Source organism: Diadema antillarum, unplaced genomic scaffold, assembly GCF_040938485.1.
Source record: "Diadema antillarum isolate AM-2024a unplaced genomic scaffold, OU_Dant_1.0 seq00000491_RagTag, whole genome shotgun sequence".
Taxonomy (NCBI): Eukaryota; Metazoa; Echinodermata; class Echinoidea; order Diadematoida; family Diadematidae; genus Diadema; species Diadema antillarum.
The window spans coordinates 55,616-79,119 of record NW_027271452.1 but is presented as its reverse complement, the minus strand read 5'-3'; the positions used below and the strand labels follow the sequence as shown (position 1 = coordinate 79,119).

The following is a 23,504-nucleotide window of genomic DNA, read 5'->3' as shown; positions in this document are numbered from 1 at the left end:
ATTTTGTACTGGGGTTATGTTGTGTATCGTGCGCGTGCAGTACTGTTACAACGTTAACAGGATCAAGGTGAATTCGAAGCCCCTACTTCCTCTGTGATCTGAAATCATTAGTCCTTACGAAGATTGACCAGACCTACAGTGAGGTAACACTTAGTACAAAGCGCCAGCAAACAATGCGGCTTAGAGAGGCAAAAGAAAGAACCGTGTGTATCTCCATTGTTTGTTGAACCCCCTTTCGATCGTACATCGTGCGGCCATCCCTTCCCCGAGCACACAGTACACGAGCGCAGCCCGTACGTTTGCTCTAGTGCGGGCCAGGGTCAACGGATTAACGGGATCCGCCGTTTGGCACCGGCCAGAGGAATGCACAGCGGCAGCAGTTCATTATACGATGAACGGGACACTGACAGTACGGGTACCGGACCGTTGCAGTCACAGCTGAAACGATCGTCAGGCGCACTCAACGAGAGTGAGCCGTTTGCCGCAGCCGAAACTCACCCACTCTCCTCCTCCCGTGGTAGCCCTCCTACATATCGCTCGGGTAGTAGTAGACACTGGACTTTCTCTTGGTACAGACGACGGCTCAGAATGAACTGGGCATCTGCCATGACTATGTGGAAACGCTGCAGAATATTCATTGCCTTCGGGGGAGTCTTGTGTATAATCATTGGTAAGCAGCGACTAGGTTCAAAGTTTGAGTTTGACTGACATCTGTTTGCTACTACTGTGAAATGTAGGTAGAGTAACTGCGTCAGTAAGCGGCCGTGCAGCCGTTCGCGGCAGGTACAACATACACGGTAATATACAGCTAAACACAGCATTGCACTGTCACATGCACACTACACATATACTAACACACTAGCAATCAACAAAAACCAACCGATAAAATGGGCACGATCTCTGACGAAAGTGAAATTTTCTCACCTAAATGACAACATATCGTGTCCAAAATGAAATTTTCGGTACTTCTTAACATAACAGTTAAGAAACAATGGTCCAAATAACTGGATTTTTTGTCGTTTTCTCGATGTTCATGGATTTTGAAAACATATCCTCACGTAAAATAGAACTTTCGCGAGCCGATGTGGGCCGCCATTTTTTTCGGAAAGTGGATGTTACCATCGAAAAAAAATGAGAAAAACACGAGAAAGACATCAACAACACCGCCAGAATTGCGATCTTGTTTGCGGCCAATGCATGTGCGCACGCTATTTTCACGTGCTTTCGCAATGGGAGTTGGCGCTTACGCAATGTTCGCGAGACATGTGAAGGCGTTCAGCTAAAGATCGCGGAGCACGCGCGTATTGCATAGGGATTGTACATCGTGCCGCAAGCAGAAATACTACGTCGCATATCGCCCTTATCGGCGAAAATTGTGCCGGGTTTTGCCCTGGTAAATCATGAAAACTGCGTTGGTCAATGGTAAATTTCTTTCATGAAAACAATTGCGTTAATGAATAATCTTGTCTATGATATATGAAATGGTTGAAAATAATTTGCCTGATTTGTTTACAAGTTGGAAAAACCCTTAACAATGCTTAAACTGCCGCAAACGGGATATTTTACTCTAGACTTTATTGGTTTTGTTTTATGTAACGTTACTGTACAGTGTCGACTGTGAGTGTTACTGTAGTATTAGTAGAAATCTACAAGTGTGTTAACTGTAACGTTAGAGTCTACACAACCATGTTGCTGTACACAAGCTTGCACGGCGTCTGGTTAGGCTACTCTGTGTGTGTGTGTTTGTTTTCGTTTTACCTAATCCTGTTATCATCGAAATTATATTCCTCACAAATTATTTCTTGTCCTCTGATTGGTCGAGGGCATTGAAAGTAACCAAACATATCCACCATGAAATTCCTAGTCCAACTACTTTCCTAGTACAGTAGTAGGGAAATAGTAAAAAAAAATATATCATGCTGCCATGGTATGCTAAGCGCACATTCACCACTATTGTCACCAGTGGCAGTGCGTATCATTTAGTGCATGAGACATCATGGCACAGTCTGGTTTTCCACCAAACGCGCGACGTCTATGCTTGGCGAGATAGAGGCCATCGCGCAGTCGATGCATACTTTTTCACATTGTAATTTTGTGCATGAAAAAAAAAAAGATGACTTCATATCAGTTCACAACCCACTTTACTTTGCTGTTATACAACAGTCGTACTCTTAAAATTCATTTGGATGGATATAAAACAAATATACCAGACCATTGTGCCTTCGGTGACTTCAGTAGCACTATTTTTGGGGGGCTGCGCCCCTCAGAAAATAGTAATAGTATCACTGAATTCACCTCATGCACATAGTTTCAACCAGAACCTCTCAGGCCTTGTATATTTGTGTATCATTTACGTGTTTGGTGTACATGTAGGTTCTATGTTTTTATGGTAATACAACGCTGTGGACTGTTTCTACACTGTACATTTGTATAAAACACAGTCTAGTGCTCTTTACAAAAATGTATCTGAGATGAAACATTTTTCTTGGTTGCAAATATTGTACATGTATTTGTACATGTACTCATATGGTTGTTACTGTGGATTGTAGTATTGTATTTGTATTATGATATCTGTTTTCCATAAAAGACAAAAGATAGAGCAGTGGGGTGTTTCATAAAGCTGTTCGTAACTTTACGAACAGCTTTATGAAACAGGGCCCTGGTCTTTGCTGTATGTTGTTGTTCATGCATGAAAATTATTTCAAAAAGATGTATTTATACAAATATGTGAATAAATTTGTGTGTACATGTACAATTGTAATCATATGGGACTTTGCGAAACAGCTTGAACTGCACCAAACCTGACTACAACAACCACCTGTCTAAAATGACCCCATTTGTGTAGTCCCTTGAGCCTTTGTTGTTGACAGGTTTAAATGTTTTTCTGGACGGCTACACAAAAATAAGAATTGTAACTGCATTCATGACATTGATCGCTCGGCTCCTGGCAAGTGGTAGGAACGCTGCATTTTAGCTGGAGGAACATGTGGTACTCTTGCCCACATTTAATGCATATTACCCCTTTCACAGATGCTTCCCCAAATTTCTGCATTAAAAAAAAAAGTAATGCAGACTTATCTACCTGTCACATGAACAAGCTCTAAAAATAATTCACACCATTTTTTTTTTCTGTAATGAGTATCTGTTAACCCCCCCCCCCCCCATGGAAAATATGAATAATTGTCATCGTGAATGCACATGCACCTGGTGATGTGTTTGTTTGTGTGTGTGTGTGTGTGCGTGTGTGTGTGTGTGTGTGTGTGTGTGTGTGTGTGTGTGTGGGCAGGGGGGGGGGGGACCTGTAGACTGTTAGTGTACTATATGTTCACCTTCTTCATAATTATAATCATACAAGTATCAGAATGCAATATACCCTGTAAATTTCAAGTGGAGGAAAGTGCTCTAATAAAGACTTGCCTTCCTAGTCCAAATGAAGGGATATTCCTTAATGTAATTCAGCAATTGAAGCATGCTGCGTAATGCATGTCTTTTTCTTTTGTCGAGTGTGTGTATCTGTGTTTTTGTGTTGGATATTTTCTACCAACTATTTGGCCCGATTTTGTAAGTGCACGAAGCCGCCACGTGGAAATCTTTGTAGGAAGTCATGAATATTCACGACGAGACCCTCCTCTATTCAGTGTCAGTGGCCCCAAATCCCAAGTAAGACTTCCCTTTCAATGGATCAGGTTGGGTGGAGTACCGTCTCAAGTTAAACAGAACAGACAATGACTTGGGAATGTTTGAGGGGGAGGGGGGATTCTTTACAAGCGGTGCCCAACTGGGGTGAGATTATTGCATAACGTTCTGTCCTCTGCGCCTGAACCATTCCAGCAAATTGCAATCGCTCAACATCACTGCGCCGCAGTAAGGGATACAGTGTATTATTCTTTAACCCTTACCGGTACTGTGCTTTTGAATTGCTGAATAGCAAGTACCGGTATGCTGGAGTGATTTCTTCTCCAGTTGGTACTGGTGTGTAGATACTAATTTTGTCAATGAATAGAGATTACCTAATCCCCCTAATCCCTAGTGTGTCACCATGGCCTCTAGAGCATTGGGCTGAGGCACAAATTGCTACACCCCAGTGGGCTCGCTAACTTTACTATCATGGGTCTTTACAGTGTACCTTCTCTTCCCACCTCCCTGTTCCAACTGAGGCTGCATTTACAAGTTTCCCATGTTTGAAACGTTTCAATACTCATATTCAGAATGCCTTTTTGATTGCATTTCCCGAGTCGTTACATTTATCAACTCTGTTGTTATGTTTATCAACTCTGTCTTGAGTTGATTGGGAGGCCTTGTCACTGTACTGCTCCATTGCGCTGTTTTTCCGGAGGAGTGGAGATGTGTAGTTGGCAGTGGTTCTAACGTGGGCAGGCTGGAGCTATAAATGCATGAAATTTCAAAATGACTTTGCATTTACAATGTATCGTCTCACAGATGAGTTTCTGGCTCAAACGCAATTTGTAATTGCACTTTTTTTTTTTTTTTTTTTTTGGGGGGGGGGGGGCAATTCAGAGACATGTTTTTAACCCCATAATCAAAACACCTCTGCGCTTATATCAACTGCCCAAAACTCCCTGAAAGTTGTTTGGAAGTCTTAATTATGCACCAGAAGTGAGTTGTGTACTGTAAATGCACCCTACACTACAGTTTGTTTCACAATTACTGAATGCTGATATTAGTGATAACAAACTTATAGCAAGTTGAGCTACAAAATGTAAGTGAATGGGCACATGAAAGTCAAATCATTTCTTCAGTTTTCACCGCACATCCTTCTCCTGAGGCCAAAATAAATAATATGTTTGTTTCCGGTAACATGACCTCTAGAAAAGTGGGTCGGAAGGTGGGGGAAAAATTTTATTTTCTGAAAAATGTTAACCCATTTTATAGATAATATTGGTTTCCGGTAACATGACCCCTAGAAAAGTGGGTCGGTAGGTAGGGAAAAAATTTTATTTTCCAAAAAAAATTTTACCTGTTTTTTTTTTGTCTGTATTTGTTTTCTGAAGCACAACTAAAAAATCTGTAGGATTGGAGATCCAAAAAAGGAAAGAAAAAAGGAACATATGTTTTTTGATATGCCTTTTTGATCTAGAAAGGTAGAATGTACTCATTTAATTTTTTTGTGTGTGGATAAAATACATGTACAAAGATTCAAATAAATGGAAGAAACATCTTCATGGCTGTAATATGTACATTTATACCAAAAAAACAAAACGCAACAGAGGTACTGGTCACTTTGTACAATGTTTTATTTCTTCCGAGCTAGTGTTCCATTTATGGTGATGTACGGTACACCCTCGGTGTCCTATTGACACACTCTCTTCCATAGCCTGGTTCAGGGCAAATTTTGCTCAAACTTTTGATGACCGTGCATATAAGTGTTCATTTCACTTGTATAATCAGTGAAAGCACTGGTTATACACTGTGAGTTAAATGCCAATTTTGCTTATTGTATTTTATTACCCCCAAACAACAAACACACATATGAACAGATAAGAATTAATTGTATAGGCCCATAAAGTCAGGAGTCTTGAAATTAATTGAAGTTGTGCTTGTTATCACAAAAACACATCTTCTTCCCATTGTTTATGTTCAGGTAAGTCTGAAATACCAAATGAGTGTTTTTATATCAACTGACTACAATTATGTTATTTCTCCATCTTTTGTTTGAAATTCAGCAGGTGTATGGGGCCAAGGAAACAAAGATGAAGGTGATAGGTGAGTTGAAAATGTGGCATTTTACATTACTATAGTTACTGAAAAGGGGCTTTGAAGAGAAGTGAAAACTGCAAAACAGTCTATGTCTGTTGCTTGTGGTTGCAATTCTTTTAATGGGAAATACAATGTACATTGTTAATTTCACTGACATATATATTTGTAATGAACAGCACATTTTATACATGAACTTCGAAGTTCCCCCTTTTTTTTGGACAAAATACTCATACATCAAAGAGATTGTGTAGAGGGGAGATGTTTCTTCGCTTGGAATGTGCAGGCCTATCACAAAACAAAAAATGATATCTAAAAATTGCATCATAGAAGACTGTGTGTCTCGGCTATGATGTGGGACCATTTTGTTGTGTTAAATTGTAACCAGTTGTGACAAACATCACAGTCAATCAGATCATATTTTGTGTGATTTTATGATATTCTACAATGTAAGATGACTTGTAAACATTACCCGTAGTCTGTTTTGTTGAAACAACTGTGTTTTATTTTGACACAATAATTGTCATCACTAGTTTACAGATCTTTTTCTGTGTTGTATTCCTGTAGTGTTTGGTTATCAATTTGTAGTTCAAGATGCAGAATTTTGTTATCTTTCATTGCAGGAACCAGATGTGCATCAGTACTTTTCAGATTTGTTTGTGTTCCATCAAAACCATCAAAAAGCATGACTTCCAAGAGATAAATCTGTAACTAATATTTGTGTGTTTGTTGTAATGTCTTGGGATATTTGTTTGATTTGATGTGTTTGTCTTAGTTTAAACCATGTAAGTTTCCTTTCTGTGTGGTATCTTGTAGATTTGTCAAGGGTGCTGGCTTTGATATGCAGTCAGAGGTTAGAAAGGTGAGGAATTTACTATTTTTTATCACAATATTGCTGAATAGATATATTCACAATAATCTTTTGGTGGATGATGTACTTATTAAAAAGTAATGGGCAAGACGTTTGATATATACCATGTAACATTCTACAAATGTACATTGTATGTACTTCTTACTGCTTGTGCATGCTATTAACATGTCAATTTTGTCAGAAATATGTGTAGTATATTGTCACATATTATATTGAATAATCTTTATGGTTGAAGACTTGAAGCCATTTGGTGGAAAACAATCTGTTCTACTGACTTCACAATGGGAAAGGAATGAAATAGTGGGTTTTGTTTGCAAGTCCTTCTTACATTTGTAGTTGCAAATGTCGTCAGGCAGATGATATTGTACAAGTGTATGAATTGTAAAAAGTTAAGGACAAACAAGCACTGTAACCCTGACCCCAAACCCTGCTAGTATGTGGCTGTCTGTGTGTGTGTGTGTGGGGGGGGGGGGGGGGGGGGGGGCTGCAGGATGGACACTCAATCTGCCAATTGTATGAGGTCAATTGATTGGTGTGGTATTTGGGTGGGTTGAGGGGCAGTCAAATAGTTGCATGTAATGAGTAAACAGACTTGACATTTTGTTTCTCCCTCTCCCTTTGCCAAAGTCTGATTGACTCTTCCAACCACCCAGTGGAAGTTATTTAAACAACTTGAAAAAGGTATCAAGGGCATAGATGATGCCCTGTCCTCTTTAACGAACAAAACTGATCAGTACCCTTTCCCTGACTTTTCTTAGTGAGTTCACATCTCAAGTGTGTTCTCGCCAACCATTGTGTACATAGAAACGATATCACAGGCACAAGTGTTTGTGCCCCGCAACCTCCTCCATTTATCTTTAAGTTAAACAGAAGAGGAAATAAATTGGGGGGGGGGGGGGTTGAAGGTCTTTTTAAAAGTTTCCAAGAGGAAGGCTCTGCTCTTGATGTGTAACTTGCGTTCCATTCAGAGAGACACAGAGAAAGAGGAATCATTGAGCATGTTGTAGAGGGAGTATATGGGAGAGATAGCTAGAGATGTAGACAGTGATACAAATGACAGTCAGAATATATGTTTGAAAAACTGAGAAATGAAAGTTTGTGTTTCCTTTGTACTCAGTTGATACAAGTTTGTCATGACATACTATGTATGAGTAGTTGTGTTTGGAATATCTGTTGTTACATGCTGATATCACAGTGTATGTGGGTTGCCTTGTATGAAAATAGAAAATCAGAGGAGGAAATCATTGAAGATTTGGGACGCACAAGAAAAGTTAGGAATTTTCAAGTTTAGAGAGTATTATTGAGACAAATTGGCAGTTGTCCGTTTTTTTGTAACTTGAAAATTCACTAATTTCTATTTCCTCCAATATTTGGGCATGTACCAAGAACAGGTCTGAAGAAAATTTTTCTTAGGAGACAAACATGTAAAGTGATATTTCTTTGTGGGGTGTGTACAAACCAAGTGGACAGCTGCTCAATATCTTCATCGCACAGAGTTGCCCATTTGCCTTACGATACTCTCTAAACTGTATTATCATAAAAGTTCATAAGTTCTTTTGTGTGTCACTCAGACATTTTTCCCTTCAAATTTTCCCTGATCTACTTCTCAGATTTTTTCTTGTTTTCATACAAAGCAAAATAATATCAGGATGAAATTTCCCTTTCTTAAACACAACCAACTTACAAGTGTACATGTGCAACATGTACCTCACCCAGACTTTTACCCAATTCTCTTTGACTTTTTGCTGTGTGATTTGTACAGGCAGTGGAACCACTGGAAGGACGGATCTCTGCAATAGAGAAAAAGTAAGCACTGTCACTGTGGGTGATTCCGCTTATATCCCATTTTCTCTTACATCTGACTATACTTGTAATCAGACTCACAAGATACTGTAAGCACCTCTTTCAGGCATGGGTCTATGAAATTTCTCCAACATACCCATATTGGCACTCGGGCAAGGCCACCATACTTTCAACATGCAAGTTAAAATTGTGTCGCTTGATAAGCTGAGTGTGGGGAACATTTGATCGTTGCACAAAGTAAAGACGTGAGTGAACAAAATTTCCTGTGCACTGCTACCACGTTGCACTAAAAAAAATTTTTTATTTACATGGAAAGAGCCACTACAGTGAAATATTGAAATGTTTTCATGTAGGCCAGCCCAAAATCATTGGTGTGAACACACTAATTGTGGGTACCACAGTACCAAAGTACCACAATTTGGGCCCCAACCTTGGGCTGACCCAAAGCTGGCCCAGCAGTGTATTAAAACGGGGTCAAAGATTACAGTTATGACATCATACATAAGGTTGGCATGCAGAATCAAATTCTAATTTAGAGATTGCCGCACAAGTAGATATCAACTTGTGGGAGTTAGACAATACAGAACGGTGGAAGTGAAATTCACAAAACATCACTTTCAGTTCACAGTTATACATGGAAATAAACACATCGTGTCTTTTCACTTGCATGTGGCCATTCGTGCAAAAAAGAAAAGGCAGCCATTATGAACAATTTGAATAGCAAATAATTATTGGAATTTCGTATGGCTTGTACATTGTACTTATGGAAAATTCAAGAAATCTACACTCCAGTACTTGGATACTAAAAAATCAACACCAGATAACTGGTTAGTCTTAGGCAGACAACCTATAAAATGTTAAAATTTGTGTTTACCTGTGTGTGTACATGTAATTTTTTTTCTCACAATGTACACAGTAAACCATAATAAGCTGAGCTTTTCAGTTCACAGTTTTACTTGTGGGAAATCTGTGGCTTGGAGCTGTGTCATGGAGCCCACTCAACCGTGCTGTTAAAACCACCATATACATGTATTGTACCACAATACGCATAGTACAAGCAATTGAATCGAAATTCCTTAGGAGCTATTTGCTGAGGATGTACAACCATTGTACCTAGAAAAGGCTATTAACTGTGTGAATCTCCTGTAGAACTTTTTTTTTTCTTTGGAGAGTGACTGCTTCTGTTGGAATTCTTCAAGATAAAATGATCTCATAAATTATGCTATGGCTTGTTTGGTTTAGCTTCTTCTTTTTGTGATGTTTTTGACTTGCATACGTAACTCTTATTGTAGAGCTTGTTCATGCCAGTACACTTTGGATGTACAATTGTATACTCGCCAAATTTCAGTTGTTTTTTTTCTGTCACACTGTCCTATTATAACTTCTCAACCCCCCCCCCCCCCCACACACACACACACACTCATTGCAATATGAGCTTTGCGGGTGTTTGAAACAATTTTGCCTGTTATTTATTCCTACTTCTTCTGATTTTCACAGAACTGTAAAGAGGTATCCAGAGGTTGCATATTTACCAGAAAGCACAAGGAAACGAATCTTAGTAAGTACATGTATGCAGTTAGCTACCAAGGTATTCAGCAGTTCGGTTGTGTTGATTACCATGCTTATGTTTACACCTACCTGAATGTGTTATACATGTACATACCTACATAGACTGTCATAAATTCAGACACGGGCATGCATGGATAAACATTGTCAACAGTGTATACAAATGTTTGTGAACTTGGGCAAACGGTAGCGAAGAAGGCAAGTGCTTGTCAAGTTACATTGTATGTTATGCTATGTTTGTCCCAATTTGCATTGAATGCACATACCCTGCAAACATCTCTCTTTGTTTGGAAATGTACAGTGTATGAATCTCTTTTGGACCTGCAAATTAACTCTGCGATACCTGTATTTACATGTACCAGGTCTGTGCATACATGTTCCAAATACAAGGAAATTGTGTACGTGCATTCGAGATGAGTGTTCATTCCTTTTAACCATTTGTCTCCAGTCTGGCATTGAATTGCCCGAGGTTGCACACCAACAACTTCCTCCAGACTGGATTGTCTACCTCTGTATCACAGAATCCCTGCGAAGGAAATTTGTATATAATACTGTTTATGCCTAATACTGTATACGCCGTTATTTTTGCGAATTTCGCGAGCTTCGGGCTGATCGCGAAATTAAAGACACGCGAAAATATTACCCCGTCATACCTTATGTACAAATCGATGACAAAATGCATCCAACGCTGGCTGGACCAGAACGCGACTGTTACACCGGCCAGTACATTATGTACACATACTATATTACTAGTACCTACGCTACGGTGCGACCGATTGTGGAAGTGCAGTACGATGCTAAACATGCATTAAAAATGTGCAATCTCCGTGGTACGTTACCCTACGCGAACGAACGCCGGCTCGACGTGGTTGGGTGAGGCCTATAACCTAGGGATGCATATAGCCCGACCAGACGCCGTGTGCGCAGGTTAGGATGCATGTTAGCCCGACCTGACACCGTGCGCTAGCGCGACACTTGTGTAAGTACAGCGACAGGGCCGTGTATAATAGGATGCATGTAAAACTTTCGCTAGTGCTAGCGCAGCTCTGAAACTTTGTCGTCTAGAGTTGTTGCAACATTTGGTAGGTAGGCCTACCGAGTACTTGTGAATGCCGTGTGTGAGTGTCTCACTGCAAGTTCCCATAATTGTTTCATTTTAATTTTATAAATCTTCTAACGTTACTGTGTCTTTTCTATTTTCACGTTTAGGAAGTCACAATGCAAATGGAAAAACGTTACGAGTACGTTGGCGAGTGTTTGAACGTGTTTCTCGGGCTTGGCAGTAGACCCTACTACTACAATACCTGTACTAGTATCAATCGCGAATTTAACAACACGCGAAAATGCCACTGATACCGTGATTCGCGAAAATATCTGAACGCGAAAATATTGGCGTATACAGTAATTCACAAGGTTTTTATTTTCAGGGATTCCACGAGTCATGCACTCTTCGCAAATTTGCAAACATGCAAAAATATCAACTCTGATCCCGACAAGAATGTTGTGTACACGCACACATCTCCGTCCGTCCGTCCTCAGTCCGAGTGTGTTGTCTGTGCACTGTATCGCTGATTGTAACAGGTGCTGTGTAGACCATACAGCCTTATGCTTTGCATTACATGTAAGCATTCTTTGATCAATAAACTGCACCTGTTACATTACAGGGCATAATATCATATTTCTTTGTCTTGCCCCCCCCCCCCCCCCCCCCCCCCTTGGGGCAATGTGCACTTACAGAGTGGAGGCGAGCCACTGTGCATTGTTTCGTATGAATTATAGTGATGAAGAGGCGCATGAATTATTTTGTGATTGAGTGTCGTGGTTCTACATGAGACTAGTAATGCTATTTTACAATTAGTAAATATGAGAAAAAAATACAAAGCTCGACTGACCTTGTACAATTAAAAGAATGAGGGAGACACTTTGCAGCATCAGTACATGTTTAGATGAAGCATCAATTGTCATATTTTTTTTTTTTTGTCTGTAAACAAAACAAAATTTCCAATATTAATCCCACATGTCTGTATCTCTGCTAGTACCTGCAAACACCACACAGTCAAATTAAATTGTGGTGATTTTCATTTTCCATAATATGCAAGGTTATACTAAGTGTTCATCCTAGCAGACTTTGACGAAGCGAGTGCCAGTGTGCATCACGTTAGAACAAAACTAAGCTATAGAAGGGGAATTGAAGGAATTTGACATATTCTATTGGAAAGAATATGTGGCAGAGATGAAAAATTTGGATCAGCACAATTTTTTTCTTCCCTTTTGAATTCATACTAGTTGTGCGTTGATTTATGACTTGCTGTAAGATCAGAAAATTTTGCGTGCATGAAACTTTCCGGAATTATGCAAGGAGCCAAGATTCACAAAAGTAAAATGCATGCAAAAGTGTTTGTCTACACAATACATTGAATGCCAGTGGCGATTCACAAAAAGTTTCATGCCGAGATAGAGGTGGTTGGCTCCAATATGTGAAAGTTTCATGCCGCAAATGTTTCTGGTTGTATAGTATCTTTGCTGTTCAGAGTATGTGTAGAAATGTATTGGTATCCTAAATATCAATAACTGAATCCCTTGCCCTTGCTATAGCTAAAATCCTAATGTGTAATGAAGCCTTTTTGGTTCCATCCGGAATGACCATGTAGATTACCGGCGGGGCGGGCTTTGTCGGGTCGCACCTCGCGGATCGCCTCATGCTGGAGGGTCACGAGGTCACTGTCGTCGACAACTTCTTCACGGGCCGCAAGAGGAACATCGAGCACTGGATCGGCCATCCGAACTTTGAGCTCATCAACCATGACGTCGTCAACCCACTCATGCTAGAGGGTAAGTTGATGGACAGAAAAAAAAAATAATACTGAATATCCACATTAAATCTGGGTCACCAGCCAGGAGAAAAACAACAGTGAAATGAGCAAATGAGTGACAACAATGACAACAAAACTCTTGTAGGTTCCTTAGCTTCACCAGGGAGGCGTTACAGAGAAGGAGAGACAACTACTGCTCTCCTTTGAATTCATGCGCGGCACCGCCGAGAAGTTATGCGTTAACTAGAGGTGTTACCCATGTGCTTTGACAAAAGAGAGCATCAATAATCGGGACTAGCGCTCTCACATCTAGAAATACTTGCCCCTACTGCAATTCGCTCTCTCTTTCAATGTGATGGCAACAATGAATTTGTGTACCTTGAATTGGAGCAGCGAATCAAAATGCAGTGTAAAACTGACAATTTGAACAGCAAATAGTTTAAAAGCATGCTGGAACACGCTTTAGCGGAGTACTTTATTTGAAAGATCAAAATATCCCAGATTGAAAGATAGAAAACTAACATGTGGAAATATGCACATTATAGAAAAATATTAGGTTTTTAAGAGGGCCTAATTTTCATTTCATTTTGATTTGCGCATTACGAAGAAACTAGAAATACATGTTTATGATACTGAATTCTTTCGTAAACTATTCTAAATCAATTCGAGTATTTCATTTAAAATTTTACGGTGAAATAAAGCTTGTAATTCAACGAAAGGTGAAATGCGTTCTTCGTCTCTGAACTTCGTCTTGCAACTAGAGCGGTGCCGAGCATGACTGCAAAGCGTAGTGGAATGCTAGACATCCCATTGTAACGCCTTGAACCCAAACATGTGTTTGCGTGAATTACGAAGAGTAGCCACTCCATCTCTGTAACACCTCCCTGGCTTCACCAGGAGTGTTTTCTTGCTTGTTTATTCAATCATGATCCATGGACAGGAATGTTGTATTAGACCTTCAAATCTTTGCTTGAATTTTTTGCTTGTGTAATTTGTGAAAGATCATGGAAATTTTTGATTTTACAGTATTGTGTGGTAATGCTGTATTTATCCTATGCACATTCTTGTATTGTGCTTTCTGATTAACAGAAATCTTCCACTTTTGCATCATGGCTAGTTTTTTATTTTTTTTTTCAAATGTATTCATGCTCCTTTACATACATTTTTTTTTGCATAGGATAGATAGCAAGTACTCTGAAATAGTTTGCAAGTGTGAGCATGGTAAGTCTCTTAGATATTGTGCAATTAGGTTGTGTGTTGATGAGTTGCAAATTCTTGTGATCATAAATTGCAGTCGATGAAATCTACCACCTGGCATGCCCGGCCTCCCCGCCCCACTACATGTACAACCCCATCAAGACCATCAAAACCAGCTCCCTGGGGACCCTCAACATGCTGGGACTGGCCAAGAGGGTCAGGGCCCGCCTGCTCCTGGCTTCAACCTCAGAGGTCTACGGAGGTAGGTGCTGGATCTGAAGAGGAGGGGGGTATATTTCTTGTATTCGTTGAGCTAAGATTGCGGGCTATTCGGTATGCCCATCTGCGTACTTTGAGTGTGACATATTGTTTCTACAACTTGTGACAGTAGTTATTCATTGATGGGTACTGTATCTACCGTTTTGATCAAATTATTCTGAAGTTACATATGTGACCGTCTGTCTGTCTTTCTATCTTTCTATTTATTTATTTATCTATTTATCTATCTATCTATCTATGCATCTATCTATCTATCTATCCATCCATCCATCTATCTATCTATCTGTCCATCCATCTATCTATCTATCCATCCATCCATCTATCTATCTATCTATCTATCCATCCATCCATCTATCTATCTGTCTATCTATCTATCTATCTATCTACCTATCTGTCTTATCTATGTATCTTATCAAGCCATTTATCTACTCATTCATGTACATACCTATCTATTTAGCTATTGATTTATCGTTTATTTATTTTTCTGTCTGTCAGTCTGTCAGTCTGTATGTTTATCTATCTATTTCTCTATCTCTCTTTCTATGTACAGTGTTTCTATTTATCTACATGCATGCTGACACAAATCTGTATGTGTATAGAGAAAAACAACAACAAAGATGTCCCTTTGTTTCTCTTTGAGCAATGATTCTCACTCTTCACTCTTTGTGTCCTTTAGTTCTTTCTTGTCTGACGTTCTATGTGGAGATCTTTTCTTCTTTTTTTGTGATTAATGTACTGTAAAACGAGGAATGTTCGCGTGCATTTTAATTTCGCGAATTTCGTGAGTGCGAAGATTCGCGAAATTAAAATGCACGCGAAAGTTCTTTTCTACACTATATGCATTGAATGCCAGTGGCAGTTCGCGAAAATTTCATGCCGCAAAAAAGGCCGTCGGCTCCAATTCGCGAACAATTCATGCCGCAAATATGTCATGTTTTACAGTATATGAATTTGTCTTTTCCTGTCTCTATATGTACAAGTTTATTGACTGATCTGTTCGTCTGTTTGCCTCCTGATTGATTTTTGCATGTGCGTTATACTTCCTGTCAATCTAAGTATTGTTTAATTTTTCTCTGGTGTCCAGACCCTGAAGAACATCCACAGAAGGAGGAGTACTGGGGCCATGTTAATCCCATCGGTCCCAGGGCCTGCTATGACGAAGGGAAGAGGGTGGCTGAAACAATGTGCTACGCTTATGCCAAACAGGTACATTCATTAAAGGGATGGTATAGTTGTGATTGAGACCTGGCTTCTGGTTTCTAACTTTTTTTGTGTGTGTGAGATAATGAGAAACATCTTATGATATATGAAAGAGTATGTAACTCCAAGAGGAATTAAACATTTATTTGATGAACACTGGTTTTGAAATGGCTGAGATATCCAAAACAGAATGATCCTAATGAAAGGTGGGACCCACCTTTCGTTAGGCTGTTTTATCTTACTTTGTTTTTGAATATCTCAGCCATTCCAAAACAGATTTTCATCAAATAAACTTTGAATTCCTCTTACAATGGTATGCTCTGTAACATTTCATAAGTGGTTTCTTTGTATCTTGCAAAAAGTTAAAAGCTCAATTCTCGCCTCCACCAAGACCATGCCATCACTTTAAAAGCACTTTGTGGAGCAATAATGCATATTTTCTTGGATAACTAGCAGTACCAGTGGTCACCAAGGATTTCAAATGAGATTTGCAAATGGCAATGATAATGAAGATCTGTATTCTTGGACATGTGAATGAGTAATGTGACATCACTAGTGCAAAAGTGATAGCATCTTTTATTCCTCAGGAGGGTATTCTGAAAAGAAAGTGAAGTTTGGTATTTTGCACATCAACTGATCTGAAGTGATGTGTCTTCCCCTTTCCCTGTATCACCCTGCGGTGCAGTTTCTTTTACATATACATATGTACATTGTACAACAAAATCAATTTTAAATCCAGACTGAAACAAAATTTGCACATCACCTGAGATTTTTTGAAACAATGCCTGTGTAAGAACAACAAGCACCTCGTCCATTCTAATTATTCAGTCAATCAAGAAGTGCTGTTGAGGCCCAGTGGTTAAGACCATGGACTCTAAATCATGAGATTCCTGGTTCAAGTCTGTCAACAGCTACAACTGTGCAAGACACCCAATCCTTATTGCCTAGTCCTTGTGATGGGGCTTCAAGCAGTCAGTCCGACGGAAGCTTGCTTCTAAGCGTTTAAGTGCTTCTGCAGTATCCACATTAAAACAATCTATATTTCAATTCTAATTTGAATATAAAATTCAATTCTAAATTTCAAATGTATTAATTACCTTTCAATTTTTCCTCTTTGTCAGGACAAAGTAGAGGTCAGGGTGGCCAGAATATTCAACACGTTCGGACCACGTATGCACATGAATGACGGCAGAGTGGTCAGCAACTTCATCCTGCAGGCCCTCCAGGACGAACCAATCACAATCTTTGGACAGGGCAAGCAGACGCGGTCATTCCAGTATGTCAGGTAACTGGAACCACAGAGGCTTCTCTAATGGACTGATGAGTCACAAGATATTGTCCAATCCGTGCAGGCATTACCCTTGCTTTGATTGTTTATTTGTTTTGTTTATTCATTTCAAATTAGATATAAAAGATAAACAACAAATACAATGCATACACAATACTTCATCATCATTTTCAAACAATTGGGGGGGCGTTTCATCAACGAGTTCGTCGGAGGTTTTCACCGACAAATTTGCTATCAGCCAATCAGACGCAAGGATTTACACTGACAACTGTTAAAAGCTAATGAAATCCTTGCGTCTGATTGGCTGATAGCAAATTTGTCGGTGAAAACTCTGACGAACTCGTTGATGAAATGCCCCCCTGATGTTATGCTTTTTTTTTTAGATTGTCAATGTGAAATGAACTAAGAACTTAAGAAAAGGCTTGTTGGCTTTAGTGGGAAAAAGAGTCATCTTAGACATTAGCATAATATGAGTGCATTTACAAGTTACAATAGCACACAAAAAGGCGGTGATGAGAAATCAAATGCTCAGAGAATTTTGGAATAAACTGAAGTGTGTGCCTGATTGTATCTCAATTTGTACATAATTGCAAACATTGGGAAAGCTAGAGCGAAGAGATCTTTTTGTATAAACCGGATGAACTTTGACCGGATTTTTTTTTTTGGTAATGTACTGACACCATATTAAAGATGAATACTCTTTGATTCTTCTGTTTTTAGATTCATTCCATTTTGTTCTGATTTCTTTATATTTCAGCTGTAGCTTATGTTCAAGATCATTTTACCAGGTAATTTGTGAACAGTGTTACAGAAGTACATCAAAAGTGACGAAATCAAGTGGGTAGGGAATGAAATGACATGCCTCATCTTCTGTCTCCACAGTGACCTGGTCAGTGGACTCATAGCCCTCATGAACAGCAATGTCTCATCTCCAGTGAATATTGTAAGTATGTCCGTTCCCGGCAACTAGTGTTTGACAGTGATGATAAGTGATACTGTAAAAGTGGAAATGTTCATACATTTCACGCAACCAGAAGCTAGTGCAAAAAATAAAAGCATCCAAATATTTTTCACATGCGATATGATCCAGTAATTTTTGTCACGATTCCGCAGAATTAAAAACACGCAAAATTCATCTTACCTGGCCGAGTGTGAAAAAATACTCACGCAAAAAATAGCCACTTTTACAGTAGCCCTTTAATTAGCCTGGTAGTCTTCCTACTGTGCAATTGAGTATTTGTGAATAGGGGATCAGTTTTGTCCGAACCCATGCAGAGTTGCAGGATGAAATATGCTTCTCCGTTAAAAGTGATGTAAGTGCGGAAAGGTTCATTGCCACCTGAGCTTGGCCATACCTTGAAGGATGACAAAACCTATCCAGGTGTAACATTGAGGCAGTCCCACGTGAAGGCCATTATGACACAATCAGGACATACGAGTGTAATTCTTAATTTGTTCCAAAAGACTTCAGTAACAACTGTCTTAAAAACATCTTTGCCTACTGGCAAAGAAATAGAGACTTTGGATTCTAAAGTGCTTCTTACATTATGGCGTCACTGCATTTAATCAACCACTGTAGAATATAATAATTTCAACTGTTTTACATCAACTGTTTACTTCTTATATTAAACAAGTATAACAGTTAGCAAATGATTTAATTTGCAATCTAGAACTGCAGTGACAAAAAGAAAGATATTTCTTACTTTTGTGTTTCAAGAGGCATTATTACGGCATGTTGTTAACATGCAGATCCCAGTTGTCCTACAAAATAAAAGCAGTGCAAAATATCTGCTGCATCTAATGTATGTCAGACAGTTCTGTTTTCATTGTCTTTTACACTTGTTGGACAGACATTTGAAATTGTTTCTTATATTCAAGTTTCACTATGTTTTTGCACATTCTAGGGTAATCCTGATGAGCACTCAATCCTAGAATTTGCTGAAATCATCAGAAATAAAATTGGTAAGTATTCCCTATCTCTCTTGTTCCAATCCATTGGAGCTGCAATAGTTCACCATTACATGTAATTGTTGTGTTGGCCCGTTTGCTGCTGAAAGAAAAAAAAAACCCTTTTACATTTTACTTATTTTTTTTTTGTAACATGGAAATTGAAAGAATATGTGTTACAGCATTATTTATTTACTTTATGTATTCTGTTTGATTTTTAACAGGGTAGCCCTTTCAGTTAAAAAAAAAATGATTTACAAAGGGGCCCTGCATAAAAACAACACAAAATACATACAAAGTTACATGCAAAAATAAGAAAATAAAAATAAAAACAAAATAATGAAAACAATACTGTAAATTTCTTGTGAATTTATTCAGACTCCAAAGAAATTCAAACAGGTACGAGAAGGGACTGTATTCTTGAGTGACGTAGGGTTAGTTTTTCATCTCATTTTTAAAAAAACTCGTGAGATGTATTACCCTAAGATTTCAGACGTGATGTTGGGAGACATTCTTCAACCATGCGGAATGTCATGACGTTTGCAAGAGTGATAGAGGACCTTTAAATGCGAACAAATTCTGCACTTATCTAGCTCGCTTATGGGAAGATTTAAAGAAAAAATATTCCCCTCATTTATGTTTTAAATTTTACTTGCCCAATCTGGCGAGTAGATTTTACAATCTTTAGAAATATCTTTACTTGCCCAACTTTAAGTTTCACTTTCCCCATGGCAAGTGGGCAAACGCTACAAACTGTAGTGCCAATCTCTGTGTCTATGCCTTTATTATTGCCGTGCTGTCTTTTGCCTGCAGGTGGCTCAAGCGTCATCTCCCACGTCCAAGCGGCCGAGGATGACCCGAAGAAGAGAAAGCCGGACATCACCAAGGCTAGGACATTACTCCAGTGGGAGCCGAGGGTGAGTGGATGACCAGAGAAAAAAAAAAGTGCACCAAAGCCTCTCCTCTGTAGTTATCTTATTTGGGGGAGACATCTTGTTTTCATTTTGAATCTGATTGATTCATGCTGAAGGCACATGGCCTCCTTCAGTAGTGCTCATTAGAGGCTGTTTCTGTCAGAACACTCTTCTATGAAGATATTCCATCAGTGGTTTCTTGTAAAGTGATGCATATCATTTTAAGATTAATGTGCATTTTACCTGGACACTCCTTGCGATTAGCTGTAGGTGCCCTTTGCCGAATGATGTATTGATTTGTTTTCTTTTATAGAGTTACCATTGCACATAATGTACCGTTGCCCGTAGCAAATGGGACATCGTGTGGACCATGCTGTGATATGAGCCACACTAATATTGAATAATTTGAGATTTTAGTTTATACAGATATGATTGTAACACAGATTTTACTTTTTTTTTTTTCTTCAAATCCACTGTGATCTGTCTTCACTTGTTAATCAAACAATTACAATCACCGAAGAGAAATTTACCCGTTCCTTAAACACTCCATCTCCTCTTATTGTCAACATTTCCTCTATATTTCCGTGACAACTTGTCATCTTTCTCTCTTTCTATGTTGCTGTTCAGGTACCTCTTGATACTGGTCTTCAAAAGACGATAGAGTACTTCAGGAATGAGCTGAACATGACGAACAGCAAGATGACCCCGTAATCCTTGTCGCTGCCTTGGCAACCGTGTGCACGACATCTTTCATGAGCGAATTTTACTTGTGTTTACTACCCCCTGTACTCGTCGGACTGGGAGCCTTACTTCTGAGCGGTGATGGACAAGATCTAATATCTGTGATAGAGCAGATGATGTGAGCCAGTAAGACTCCGGGGACTAACTTCAGTACAGAAGATTCTTGACACAGTAATTTCCTCTTCTTTTTTTTTCATTGAAATCTATGATTTTCTTTATTAAACAAAAATGTTGCTTGTTTTGTGGTTTCCAATGCTAGGGTAAAGCATGTTACTAGACATTGATTGTCTATTCGAAATATGTGTTTATTTCTTTTATTTATTGATTTTTTTTTTTCTAATGAAAAAGACCATCATTGAGCTACAGGGATGTGGCCAGATGGTCATTGGTCAGTGGACCGGTCAAGGAAGCGGTCAGTGGGCTGGCAGTGATTATGACGGCAGGGATCTGTGGATGATATGATGAGCAGCAGCTGGACGAGTGAGATTTTGTCAGGGTTTTAGTGCAGTGCAGTAACACGTGTACAGGGTGTTGGTACAATTGTACAGTGTGTAGGGAATATCTTCTAACAGATGGTATAACACAACCATGCTACAGCTGTATGTTGCCCACAAGTATGTGGCAGATAATGATGATGAATTAAAAAAACATTGAATTAAAAGTCTTAGATGTCCTCAAGTTGCCTGTACAAGGGATTAATCTTAAGATTGAACAGAATACGCATTGACTCATTGCAGAGATCGTGTTTTCATCTATTTACGCAGTAAAGGGAATACACACTATATTTCACACACTTAACAATTTAGCATGAGTAAAGCCATAAAGGGTTTAGACAGAAACGCATACTGAGCTTAAAATGTATCTGGGTGATATACTGTGTATGCAATAAATTTCACGGTGTTTTTTTGCTTTCACAATTTTTTGCGACTTGAGCGATATACGCAAAATTATCAGATGTTAACATTGGGAAAAGTTTTGAAATTAAGGTGTCATATAATTTTATTCATGAAATGGCATTATTTTGAGGTTTAATAAAAAGAAAAGTAAATGGCTGTTGTACATATTTCTGCCCCCTTCAAAAGGGGTCTTATCTTCATTTTTGCTTTGTTTTTCACATTTGGTAGTACTCGTCTGTCAGCAACTGTGCTTTGATTGCTGTCAGAAATTGGTTGCACTCTCTTGTATGAAATATTGGAATCTATTTATAGCACCGTGTGTCATGTTTTTTTTTTTTTTCCAAATCTTGGTGGATGTCTCAGTGGTGTGTTATTCTTTTTTAGCTTTTGTTTTTAATTGATTACAATACGAAAGTGCCTTTTGTGGAGAATTCCATCTACCAGGGCAATTCTTTGATAATGTTGCATTCCTACCCTTCTCTGGCAAAAGGGAGCTAATGGCAAAAGTGCTGTTTTTTCCCTGAAAAAAAAATGAAAAAAAAATGAATGAGTTGTATCTGTCATTCACTCTGACATTGGTGCCAAGATATAATGTGTTGACTTGGATATCTCTCAGTAGCATGAGTGTTTAAAAAAACAAAAACAAAAACAAACAACAACAACAACAACAACAACAAAAACCCAACCAATGAAAGCTATGCTAAATTCATTATTAATGACAGGAATTACTCAGATTTTGATAATATGTCACTTGCTTCCTTTTGCCAAGTAGGGCAGTTCTTTTTTCTTTTCTTTTTTTTGTTCTGCGAAAAATTATGTTTAAGAAAAGATGTGTTGGAACACCACTACGGAAGTGAAGGAGTGCTTTTGTCTCATGGCAAGAACCAACACAGTGCCAAGTATGTGGGACTGTGCTGGTCGTAATTGGCCTTTCTCTGCTGATGACTTCAGTATGTTCTTGTTCTTGTTTTTTATTTCTTCCTTTCTGCCTGTGATGCATTGTGATGTTGGAGTAAATGGGAATATCCTCTGTACATCAAGGAAGGAAATCATGGGAGAAGGAATCTTCTCCAGTACATAGTTATGTTTTACCCTGAATCGTGTTTGGTGTAATTGTGACTTTAAAGGGAAATGTGAGAGGATCTTTTTTTTTCTTTCCCTCCATTCACACTGTAGTAATTTTTTCTCTCTTGGGTCACATGTTAGTCATGATTTAGAAGTATCAAGGGCAACACTGCAGTATTGAGAGTTAGAGCATTGTGGCATGCAGTGTAAGCTCTGTGTTTGTTATATCTGTCAAAAATCACTGCTCGTGTGCTGTCTGTCCCGAGCTTGTAATGCTGGTCATTTAAATTCTTAACAGCCTGCAAGATTTAAGCTGTCGAGGAAATTTATTCATGTCTTATGGACTACAGTATTCAGAATGAATTGGCTTGTCCTCCTCTCTCTTTATGTGCTCGGAATTTAAGGCTATCGTATGTCTGTTTTGGCTGATGAATGGAGTAAGTGTTGTTGCAGATATGCTTAAATAATAATTTCTTTGATCTGGATAGTTACATGCTGAATTGGTTGGTGTTTCAAGAATGGATACCTGAAGATAAGATTTAATTTGTCTGTTTTCGATGGATGGGGAAAATGAATTTATTGACTGTTTTGTTTGAAATGTTGTGGCAGTTCTTATGAATTGACTCATGTGCAAATATTACAATTCAGAAAATCACTGTAAATAGAGGGTGGTGGATTTTACTTTCATGTTCATGAAGTATTGCACACTATCTTTTTTTAAAATTTTACTTATTTAATTTTATTTTTCATTGTGAGTTAGAGGACGCAAGTGTGTAGTGCCCTCTTTAATAAGAGTTTTGTTTCAGACGTACCAACTATGAGCAGATATATCGTCTTGTGATGAAACAAGAATCTTGCTCTATTCTGCATTGTTATTGTCATGTACTGAAAACATATTCTACTAGACGTTGCAGGGCCCATCTACTGATGGGATTTGAAAACCCCATCTAATTTGGTGCTCGCATTGCATCTACAAAAGTGTACCCTGTTACTGCTGATGCACTCCATGCTTGGTTGCCATTCCGATGCCTGTTACGGCAATTCAAAGATTTCAACCTGATCCCAATTTCCAAATGCTGGCTTGTGTGGCACTCATTCACACACCCCCATATATGCATTTTACTTTTTTTGTTTGAAATGTGTTTGTGTATTATTGGGGGTTACATATTCATTGTATTTCATCGAAGGAAATGTGACACAAAGTAACAA

The 23,504-nt window shown here is 38.8% G+C and overlaps 2 protein-coding genes across 2 annotated transcripts; both read left to right on the top strand.

Annotated features, from left to right (window-relative positions):
- The first annotated feature begins 264 nt into the window (after positions 1–264).
- On the top strand, positions 265–8,396 carry LOC139733787 (uncharacterized). Its single transcript, XM_071644592.1, has 4 exons — positions 265–670; positions 5,685–5,724; positions 6,532–6,577; positions 8,349–8,396. The coding sequence occupies exons 1-4, from the start codon at positions 364–366 to the stop codon at positions 8,394–8,396; spliced, it is 441 nt and encodes a 146-aa protein (XP_071500693.1). The 5' UTR covers positions 265–363.
- A 1,490-nt stretch (positions 8,397–9,886) lies between these two features.
- LOC139733777 (UDP-glucuronic acid decarboxylase 1-like) lies at positions 9,887–20,586 on the top strand. Its single transcript, XM_071644581.1, has 9 exons — positions 9,887–9,947; positions 12,607–12,787; positions 14,063–14,227; positions 15,329–15,450; positions 16,566–16,729; positions 17,615–17,675; positions 18,637–18,694; positions 19,493–19,596; positions 20,221–20,586. Exons 2-9 carry the CDS (start codon positions 12,655–12,657, stop codon positions 20,302–20,304), a joined length of 891 nt encoding a protein of 296 aa, XP_071500682.1. The 5' UTR covers positions 9,887–9,947; positions 12,607–12,654; the 3' UTR covers positions 20,305–20,586.
- Positions 20,587–23,504: the final 2,918 nt, after the last annotated feature.